The sequence below is a fragment of the Triticum aestivum genome, chromosome 1A (assembly GCF_018294505.1).
Source record: "Triticum aestivum cultivar Chinese Spring chromosome 1A, IWGSC CS RefSeq v2.1, whole genome shotgun sequence".
Classification (NCBI taxonomy): Eukaryota; Viridiplantae; Streptophyta; class Magnoliopsida; order Poales; family Poaceae; genus Triticum; species Triticum aestivum.
In genome coordinates this window covers 512,476,520-512,486,950 of record NC_057794.1, presented here as the reverse complement: position 1 = coordinate 512,486,950, position 10,431 = coordinate 512,476,520, and the positions used below count along the sequence as shown (strand labels likewise).

General features: G+C 48.3%; 2 protein-coding genes across 2 annotated transcripts; one reads left to right on the top strand and one right to left on the bottom strand.

Moving 5' to 3' along the window:
* Positions 1-225: 225 nt before the first annotated feature.
* LOC123167448 (probable potassium transporter 3) lies at positions 226-6,101 on the top strand. The gene is made up of 7 exons (XM_044585323.1): positions 226-430; positions 1,143-1,638; positions 1,740-1,790; positions 1,925-2,185; positions 2,713-2,765; positions 3,194-3,311; positions 4,591-6,101. Exons 1-7 carry the CDS (start codon positions 344-346, stop codon positions 5,985-5,987), a joined length of 2,463 nt encoding a protein of 820 aa, XP_044441258.1. The 5' UTR covers positions 226-343; the 3' UTR covers positions 5,988-6,101.
* Positions 6,102-7,993: 1,892 nt separating this feature from the next.
* LOC123167348 (transcription factor bHLH112) lies at positions 7,994-10,225 on the bottom strand. The gene is made up of 7 exons (XM_044585226.1): positions 9,786-10,225; positions 9,312-9,672; positions 9,101-9,226; positions 8,857-8,922; positions 8,624-8,689; positions 8,411-8,473; positions 7,994-8,333 (listed from the first exon to the last, which is right to left on the bottom strand). The coding sequence occupies exons 1-7, from the start codon at positions 9,977-9,979 to the stop codon at positions 8,187-8,189; spliced, it is 1,023 nt and encodes a 340-aa protein (XP_044441161.1). The 5' UTR covers positions 9,980-10,225; the 3' UTR covers positions 7,994-8,186.
* Between the last annotated feature and the right edge of the window lie 206 nt (positions 10,226-10,431).

Genomic DNA, 10,431 nt, shown 5'->3' with positions numbered 1-10,431 from the left:
AGGAAAAAAAATCAAAAGTAAGAAAAATAAAGAGAGTGACGTGACCAAGGAGACGCAACAAAGCACATGTACATGCAACCAATGTGCTCAGTTTTTATAAGTTGCAACTTCACCTCTACATGCAGCTAGAAGCCTAGAACTGTCAACGTCCTCCTAAGAAATCGGGTAGTGCGCTCTCTTCCCTCCCTCATTTCTCTCCAAGAACACTCCGAGTGCTAGCACATCCATCCATATGGTTAAAAATAGAGGGACATGACATGCAAAATCAGTGAATACGCGACATAGTTCGTGAGTCTGGGTATGTTCCGGCCACTCTCGACACCCTTCTTCATCCCTGAATAAAATGCACTCGATGGATTGCGAAAGGGGCATCTCGCCGGAGAACATCGTCGATCTGTACCCTGTCGAGGACTACCTGCATGAGAACCCGGTGAGTGAGCTATCCTTCCTTGTCCTCAAGAACGGTGGTGTATTTCGAGGCTTTCAATTGCAAGAATCCATTGCCAATTTAAGTCTAGGCATATGACCAACAATAATAATAATAGAAACTTGTTCTACCATATTTGTGCCAAGAACAATTTGTGGTGGAATTTTCATGTAGAACTCATGCACCCATCTAGCGATGAATCTACACTATATGTGCCCCCCCCCTCCCTCCCCCTCCAGGAATTTGATGGAAATGTTGATGCATCAAATTTCTCCTGCGTTCCGGATTTGAATGCTATGTTAGCACCAACTGTAAAAGGATGAACAAGAACATTTGATGAATGGAACGGACACTTGGATGTATGCCTTTTTTTCCTATGTAAAGATCAATAAAAAATATCAAGTTGATACGAAGTAGTATATCTTCTGCAACAACACAATGTCAATAGCCTATCGCGACATCGATCATGCATGAAGGAAAATATTAACCATTGCATGCCGCGGAGAACTAGCTCAGAAATCTTAATAAGCAATTTTTTCCACCAGCAGTTCGTAGCACCCCACTAAAAATAGCTCCGAGCGTGAAAGAGTAGTATGAGCTCAATATGATGAACATGCAAATATAAGCAGTCGATCGATTGCAGTGATCGGTCGATGTGCTCGATCGCTATTCGCTAGCTATTGAGTGGAAAAATTGACGATGGGCATCGCTGCAGCGGCACTGGAGATCCTACTACAAGCACGTGCTGCTCCTGGCGTACCAGAGCTGCGGCGTGGTGTACGGCGACCTGAGCACGTCGCCGCTGTACGTGTACAAGAGCACCTTCGCCGGCTCGCTCCGGCGGTTCGAGGACGAGGAGACCATCTTCGGCGTCTTCTCGCTCGTCTTCTGGACCATCACCCTCATCCCGCTCCTCAAGTACGTCTTCATCGTGCTCAGCGCCGACGACAACGGCGAGGGCGGCACCTTCGCGCTCTACTCGCTGCTGGTGCGGCACGCCAAGATCAGCCTGATGCCCAACCAGCAGGCCGCCGACGAGGAGCTCTCCACCTACCACAAGCCAGGCTACGCGGCGCAGGACACGGCCATCCTACGCGCGCTCCGCCGCTTCCTAGAGAACCACAGCAAGTCGCGCACCTGCCTCCTCCTCACCGTCCTCTTCGGCGCCTCCCTCGTCATCGGTGACGGCGTCCTCACCCCGGCCATGTCCGGTGCGTCCGCGCGTGAAACAGTTTCCAGTTTGTTGCTTCCTGTCGTTACGTACTTACCTTGATCTCAATGGCTGCCTGCTGACCTTGTTCGATCCTCGCAGTGATGTCGTCGTTCTCCGGTCTGCAGGTCCATTCACACACCCTAACAAACGGTGAGTGCTCGCAGCACTGCTAGTCCATGCTGCAACAAAGATTTATACTTATCGGAACAAAGGTTTTCACTTACTGGAACCATCAGCCATCGTTGCTTGCTGCTAATTTCCCGGCCCTCTGAAAAAGAGAGCAGGTGAGGTGGTGATCCTATCGTGCATCGTGTTGGTGTGCCTCTTCATGCTGCAGCACTGGGGGACGCACCGCGTGGCCTTCCTCTTCGCGCCCGTCATCGTCACCTGGCTCCTCCTCCTGGGGGGCACCGGCGTCTACAACATCATCGTGTGGAATCCCAGGGTGTTCTACGCGCTCTCTCCCACCTACCTCATCAGGTTCTTCATGAGGACCGGCAGAGAGGGCTGGATTGCACTTGGAGGGGTGCTACTCTCCATGACAGGTACCAACAATGGCATGCATGCAATGTACTCCCTCCGTTCCTAAATATAAGTTTTGTAGAAATTTCACTATAAACCACATACGGATGGATGTGTATAGATGCATTTTAGAGTGCAGATGCACTTATTCTGCTCCGTATGTAGTTTTTAGCGGAATCTCTATAAAGACTTACATTTAGGAACGGAGGGAGTACAGTATATCTTCACACAAACTGCCTTGTTTATTACTCCCTCTATTCCATGTAGTGTGTATAGATTTTGTTATAAAGTCAAACTTTCACCCAAAAAATTATAGAGAAAACTATTAAATATCTATAATATCAAATATATAAAATATGAAACTACATCTTATGATGAATCTAATGATATATGTCTGGCATTTTAGGTGTAAATGTCTTTTCATGAATTTAGTCAAAGTTTGTGATATTTGACTTAAAAAAATTATGTATGCGCTACATTATGAAACGGAGTGGGTACCTTAATTGAATCAGTTGATCTTAATTTGCACATTTCAATATATGCGTTGCAGGCACGGAGGCTATGTTTGCGGACCTTGGCCACTTCACAGCAACATCCATAAGGGTACACCCGCATGGTTCCCAAGCTGTATATGTTGATAACATAATACTCGGTTTTGCTTTTATCATGACAATGGCGTCATGGTAATTAAGCATTCAGCTTGGTTAAGAGGTCAACTAACCACTTCAACAGGTCATAATGGGAAATATTATACACTCGCAGTACCATATGCATGATACTAATGTACGAAACAATCTTCATAATGCATAATATTATAATTTGGTAACAAAGATGACCTTATTTATTATTTTATATGAAATATGGTACCACATCATCCATTATTTTACACACTTCCTTTCTTCAACTAATATTATGCTGATTTCAGTGATATGTCTAGTGGACAATGCATGAAACTACATGATACTACATCATGATATCCCACTATGAAAGGTTTTCTGGAAAATCAAATGAACCATTATTGTCACTGACAGGTGGCCTTTGTGGGCTTGATCTACCCATGTTTGGTGCTGCAGTACATGGGACAGGCGGCCTTCCTGTCCAAAACCCCCGAGTGCGATATCCACTTCATCTTCTTCAAGTCCATACCCGGTAATAAAGATCTATTTTGCTAGATCTCAATCGATTCAGATTTTCTTAAACCCTAGCTCATTCAAAAAGTGCACTTCGCGCTAATAAACTGAAGTTGACTCCGCAAAAAAATAAAAATAAATTGAAGTTGTACTTTTCTGGGTCCATTCAAGCTTAAGAAAATCTCTGTCGACTTAGACCTAATCGAACTTGCTAGGGCCAGTTCTTTTGGGCGGTTTAAAAAATAAACCGCCTCTCCCTAGCTTAAAAAACAAGCCACCTTCTAAATTTATTGAAACTTCTAAATTATTTATTTCATAATTAGTTTAAAAGGAGAAATTGCTTTTGAAGGCCGAGCTCCATGGAGGTCTCCAAATGCACAATTCAAAATTCATGAAAATTCATATTTTTACATTTCAAAAAATTCTAAAAAAAATACAAATATAAATGAAGGCACAATGCACAAGTGTGTAAATTTTCGGGATGAATTACGTTGAAATGAGGGCTATCCAAAAAAACAAATCTAGGGCTTTTTAACACATGATACTATTCATCCTCCTAGACCATGAATTTTTATTTTTGTGCAGGTTGCATTTCAACGTATTTCATCCTTAAATTTACACACATACACCTCACATCCTTCTTTACTTTTATAAAAAAATCAGATTTTTTAATATAAAATTTGAATTTTGAATTTCTCAAAAATTGGCCCTCCATGAAGGCCGAGATCCAAAACGCCCTACTCGTTTAAAAGCCCCAAAAGGCTTACAAGAAATCTGAAGAGGAGGCGGTTCATTTTTTAAATTGCCAAAAGAACTGGCCCCCTACTCACATTCGCTCCACGCACAAAAATCAAAGTGTCTATTATGACGATGCAGTGTGGATATGTGTGATCCCGACATGAATGAAATGTGGGCTATCCAAAAAATAAATCTAAGGCTTTTTAACACATGATACTATTCATCCTCCTAGACCATGAATTTTTCTTTTTGTGCAGGTTGCATTTCAACGTATTTCATCCTTAAATTTTACACACATACACCTCACATCCTTCTTTACTTTAAAAAAATCAGATTTTTAATAGAAAATTTTGAATTTCTCAAAAATTGGGCCTCCATGAAGGCCGAGATCCAAAACGCCCTACTCGTTTAAAAGCCCCAAAAGGCTTAGTTTATTTTTTAAAATTGCCAAAAGAACTGGCCCCTACTCACATTCGCTCCACGCACAAGAATCAAAGTGTCTATTATGACGATGCAGTGTGGATATGTGTGACCCCGACATGAATGAAATGTGGGTGCAGTGCAGTTGTTCTGGCCGGTGCTGGTGGTGGCGACGCTGGCTTCGATCGTGGGCAGCCAGGCGGTGATCACGGCCACCTTCTCCATCGTGCGGCAGTGCATGGCGCTTGGCTGCTTCCCGCGCGTGAAGATCGTGCACACCTCCAGCCTCATCCCCGGGCAGATCTACAGCCCCGAGATCAACTGGCTCCTCATGCTCGTCTGCCTCAGCGTCACCGTGGGGTTCCGCGACACCGTGCTCATCGGCAACGCGTACGGGATGGCGTGCTCCGGCGTGATGGTGGTCACCACGCTGCTCATGACGCTGGTGATCATCTTCGTGTGGCAGCTGGGCTTCATCATGGCGGCGCTCTTCCTGCTGGCCTTCGGCGTGGTGGAGGCGGCGTACCTGTCGGCGGCGCTGATGAAGGTGCCGCAGGGCGGGTGGCTGCCGCTGGCGCTGTCGCTGCTGTTCGTGGCCATCATGTACACGTGGCACTACGGCACGCGGCTGAAGCACTCGTTCGACGTGCAGAACAAGGTGTCCCTGCGGTGGATCCACGCGCTGGGCCCCAGCCTGGGCATCGTACGCGTCCCCGGCATCGGCCTCATCTACAGCGAGCTGGCCAGCGGCGTGCCGGCCGTCTTCTCGCACTTCGTCACCAACCTGCCGGCGTTCCACCAGGTGCTGGTGTTCGTGTGCGTCAAGTCGGTGCCCGTCCCGCACGTGTGCCCCGAGGAGCGGCACCTGGTGGGCCGCATCGGCCCGCGCGACTTCCACATGTTCCGCTGCGTCGTCCGCTACGGCTACAAGGACATGCTGGGCGAGGAGAGCGACTTCGAGAACGACCTGGTGCTCCGCATCGCCGAGTTCGTGCACATGGAGGCCGCCGAGGCCGCCGACAACCGCCCCAGCGACGGCGCCGCGTCGGCCGTGGAGGGCCGGATGGCCGTGGTGCGGCGGCCCAGCGACCTGGCGCGGACGGGGCGGCTGCTGGTGCAGGAGCCGGCGGACGAGGAGAGCCTGGTGGTGCGCGCGGCCACGGCGGCCACGGACGGCGACAAGTCGGACACGCTGGAGTCGCTGCAGGCCATCTACGAGGCCGAGTCCCCGGCGGCGGCGGCGGCGTACGGCAGCCGGCGGCAGCGCGTGCGGTTCGAGCTCTCGGACCTGGCCGGCGAGCACGTGGACCCGGAGGTGAAGGCGGAGCTGGCCGCCATCGTGGAAGCCAAGCACGCCGGCGTGGCCTACATCATGGGCCACTCGTACATCAAGGCCAGGAAGAGCTCCAACGTGTTCAAGAAGTTCGCCATCGACATAGCCTACAACTTCCTCCGGAAGAACTCCCGGGGCCCCGCCGTGGCGCTCAACATACCGCACATCAGCCTCATTGAGGTCGGCATGATCTACTACGTCTAGCCGCTAGCTAGCGTCGATTCATTGCTTCATTACATATGTGTGGATCCATGCATTAAACTACATATAGTAGCTAGGTCAAGACATGAATGAATAATCAAGAGCAGATAACATAAACATGTACTCCCTCTGTAAACTAATATAAGAGCGTTTAGATAACTAAAATAGTGATCTAAATGCTCTTATATTAGTTTACGGAGGGAGCGTTTAGATAACTAAAATAGTGATCTAAATGCTCTTATATTAGTTTACGGAGGGAGTACTACGTATGTCAAGAGTCTTATACTAGTTTGCACATGAGAGCGGATGGAGCAGGCGCACGGCGGTCGTCATAGTTGCGTCACAATCTCAGAGCAACAAAAGTTAGAGACAGATAAAAAGGAACAAATTTCGTCAAAAAATTGAAAATCCTCAATCAAATAATTAAAAAGGAACAAGTTGCTACACCAAGCAATTAGTGCGGACATGTCGTTAGGGGACACTTGGTACTCCTAGAACTTAAACAAGTGATCCACTACCGTAGTAGCACACCATTTTTAAGGAGCATGCCATATAATTTGTTACTCCCTTGAACTAACACCACGACGAGAATTATGGAATGGGGGGAGTATCATGAATTGTACATTTTACACATGATTAATCATTTGTACTATCAGGGAATGAACCACACCGACTGCATCTAAAACTAACCCTGGTTTTGCTTCCAGATTTAAGCACATGTTCTCCTTCCAACATTCCCTCCCACCCCAACCTGTCAACACACTACGGATCAGAACGACTTTGTTTCATTGGAAAGTTGCTTAAATAAAATACTATAGCACATGATTCCCCTTTTCCACGTTACATGTTCCAACAAACATATCTGTGTTCAATATATCCAAGAAAAAAAATACTTCGATGTTTTTATTTGTGAGGTATCTCCTCCCTAACATTTTGCTGGGTAAACTATGCATGCCTCAGCTAAAACCTCTCCTATGATCGTTGGCCCTTGATACTTTTATTTCATCGCAACATGGTGGGGAAGTCTGGCCATTTTCTAGTCATATGAAGGATATAGAAATAAAACATAGCGAATTACATGACTCCTAAAATGGCTATTTTGATCCTTAATCTAGTTGGAGCTCCAGTCTGACTAAAATATCACGATTTCACGGCAAATCTGGCACAATGGACATGGAAGATTGTCAAGGTTGCCATTTTGTGCAAATCAAGGGCATTTGATTCTATTTTATTTTGCATTTAGGTCCGATCGGATTTGATTAATACCCATGCATTCCTCACCTCTCTCTGACACCCCATTCCATAAAAGTCACCAAACTGTCTCCCTTCGACAATCCTCAATGTCACCTCACACCTTCTTTTCCTCTAGAATTCATGATGGAATCATAGGGCAAATGAGTATGCTTCGTTGAACAATGAGGGCAAAACGCAAAAGAAATATGCTACTGAACAGTCTCGTGGCTGGGGAACTTGCTCCCCTCGGCATGGTGGATGCCACGTCTGTAACTCAGGTCATCATCCATGTCCACGTGTTCCAGAGTTGCCAAACAGCTTGTGATTTCGACCAAAGTAAGGTACAAACCTGTGTTTAGGGACCAAAATAGCCCTTTTGAGAGTTTGTGGACCACGATGATGCAGAGGCCAGAGGTTTAACTTCCTTTTCGAAAAAAATAATAAAAAATACGTGCACTGCTTAAGTTTAAGGATTGCAGATGTAATACACTCAAAATATCCGTTTTACTAAGAGCAATGCTGCACGCCCGATACTGTTTGGATGATTTTTATATGACGATTCACCACGTTCTTTCATCATGTCCGTTGCGTGGAGCTGGACCTTTGGATCATCAATCGTGCAATGGTCGAAATGTTAAACATCGTGTGCAAAGTAGTTCCATTTTACTAACTTCCTAGTGCATATGATTCTCTTCAAATTTATTTCCTTTTTTACCGCTCTTCAGTTTTTCTTCGATCCAATATATACACATGATTCGACTTTGTCGGCACATTGCTGATTGCTTAAAAGCTTTTTTCGCTTTTGCTTCAACACTGTGATTTAGTGGTGTGGCATGAGACCATGAGTACACATTGCTTAACCGACACACACACACACAATCACACACACATATATGCATACCTGCCTAGCTAGCTGAGTTGGCTATAATGTGCTAGATACTACTTGCATGTCTATGGATCTTATTAGAATCAATGAAACGTGCCTCCGAAGGTGGGGTGCCAGAACTCCGGTGCCGCCGTCTCGCTGGCCATCGTGTAAGTGCTCGCCACCGGGACAAGGCACAGGCCACGGCTCCGCAGGTCCTCCTTCGCCTCGCCGGCGTCACCATCCGAACCCTAGTTCATGAGAAAAATGCAATTCATAAGTGAGATGAAATTAAACAAGCAGTGCTGCAATAGCAATATATTGGTACCTGTTTGTGCTGGAGCTGCACCGGACCGCCACTGCACCTGATGAAGTAGGGAGAGCTGAGAGACTGCATGCAGAGATAAACCCCGTTAATGGCGTGTGCATCATGAAAAGATTAGTTGTGGTAGCTAGCTGTTCGGGAATCTGCAATAAGTAAGCGAAAACAAAGCTTGGAGCATCTATAATTAGGGGCTGCTTAGGGAATTTTGGTACTCACGGCAACTTGATCGTGAAGGAACTTGATGTATCCGATGGCCTCGTGGAGAACCGATGCCGTATCCGTCTAAAGGGCCGGGCCGGGCATCGATCAAAAAGATGCAAATACTCAGCAACTTGCAGGCGAATTGCAGAGCAATATAGTATAAACAGAGGCGAAAAGAAAGTTAAGTACTCTACTAAGCTAATAATGGAGGGAAAAACAGAAAGGAAGTAGGAGGGTGAAAAGGATACCTTTCCAAAAGGCGAGACCAGCTGCTGGAGCGCGGTGACTCTGTCCCCGAGCTTCTCTTTCCTCACCTGCCAGACACACGGCAAATTCTATTCAAAAGCGATATATCAAGTAGGCATTCTAGGCTTATAGCTCGATCGCTTGATGATGGCAGAGAGCATAAATATATTTGAACTGACGTGACAGATATATGTGGAAGAACGATCAGTTATACTATGGGACCGCCACCGGCCGGCCGGTGCGCACCTTGAAAGTCGGCATCGGCGACGGCGTCTCGGTCCGAGGCTTCTTCGCCGCCGGAGGGGCGGCGCTGCTCCTTCTTGTCGCCGATGACGACGAGCAGGCGTCCTGGGCCGCAGGTTCAGTTCTGGACTGCATCCAAATTCAGAAACCATGTCAGAAGGAACCCTAGTTCATAACTTCGTACTAGCTATTCGGTGCTAGCTATGGCGAATACCTTGAGGAGTTTGGGCTCTAGAGCCTGCAGGAGAGGCTGCGGTGACCTCTGGATCGGGGCCGGCGCGCCAAAGAGCCCCGTCGAGCTGAAGAAATCTGGGAACTGGTGGTGCTGCTGCGAAAACGGCTTCGTCGTCGCGGCGGCCGGCGTGTCACCGTAGCTACTGGCCAAGCTGGAGCCGTACAGGCCGTCCGCGTACACGGGCCCCTGATGCGACGCGCCGTCGGTGTAGGGGGTAGGCAGAACGGGAGGCGGATGCTCCGCCTGATCGAGCAGGAACTGGCGGCTCGCGTCGCCTTGCAGGTGGAGCAACGCGTTGAAGCTCGTCGGAGCGTTGGCCGCCGCTCCTACTTTCCCGGCCCTGCTAGCCATGCACGAGACCAAGATGCTCAGAAGAGTATTATTAAGGACTATGGAGTCAACAAAATGGAGTAGCCTAGCTAATAGAGTAAGAACGATTTAATTCCTGCTTACATGAAGGATTGCGTCCAATCCATCTGCGGATCGGCGAGGAAGAACGGCGATGCAGCGGCCGCGGAGTCCGGCAAACCGGCAGGCCCCGAACTCATCCCGGAAGTCCCGCTGATCACGGACCCGGCAGGGGTCGCGGAGCACGCCGAGAGCGCGTCGCCGCCGGTCCGCGCGGAGCCCCACCACTCCTCCGCCATCTCAATCGATCGGTGTAGTGGAAGGAAACAATCAATGATTTATATATGCGGGTCGTCGATCGAGCCGCGGGGGATTGGGACAGTACTGGCTGGCTGGGGAGTGAAGGGCACGAGCACGATCGAGGCCGGGGGCTCTGACTTTGTGATGACCTGTGAGCTCTGACCTCCGGGTTGATGGATGGGGGGTGCAGCGGCTGCTTCCTGGCTGGCTAGTTTATGCGCTCGTCCGTTCCTGGATTTTTCGCTGATGGGATTAGAATATTTTGGCTGGCTGGCTAGGCGGAGAGTGTACGCATATGTGTAGAGTGAGTCACGCGGCTATGTGCGGATCAAGTCAAGCACCGCACGTCCTCATGCAGTGCCGCTACGGAAATCTTTGGACCCTTGCTGACTCGCTGGGCATAGAGTTGAAACTGGTCGCGGGAGCAAGGAGTGCGGTGTTGAAACCGCGG

Excerpts from the sequence above, each read along its gene's own strand:
- LOC123167448 (XM_044585323.1), top strand. The coding sequence starts at position 344 with ATGCACTCGATGGATTGCGAAAGGGGCATCTCGCCGGAGAACATCGTC. Across the intron at positions 2,186-2,712 it reads GGTGCTACTCTCCATGACAG|GCACGGAGGCTATGTTTGCG; the intron begins GTACCAACAATG and ends TATGCGTTGCAG. Across the intron at positions 3,312-4,590 it reads CTTCTTCAAGTCCATACCCG|TGCAGTTGTTCTGGCCGGTG; the intron begins GTAATAAAGATC and ends ATGTGGGTGCAG.
- LOC123167348 (XM_044585226.1), bottom strand. The coding sequence starts at position 9,979 with ATGGCGGAGGAGTGGTGGGGCTCCGCGCGGACCGGCGGCGACGCGCTC. Across the intron at positions 9,227-9,311 it reads TAGAGCCCAAACTCCTCAAG|TCCAGAACTGAACCTGCGGC; the intron begins GTATTCGCCATA and ends ATTTGGATGCAG. Across the intron at positions 8,923-9,100 it reads CGCCGATGCCGACTTTCAAG|GTGAGGAAAGAGAAGCTCGG; the intron begins GTGCGCACCGGC and ends TGTGTCTGGCAG.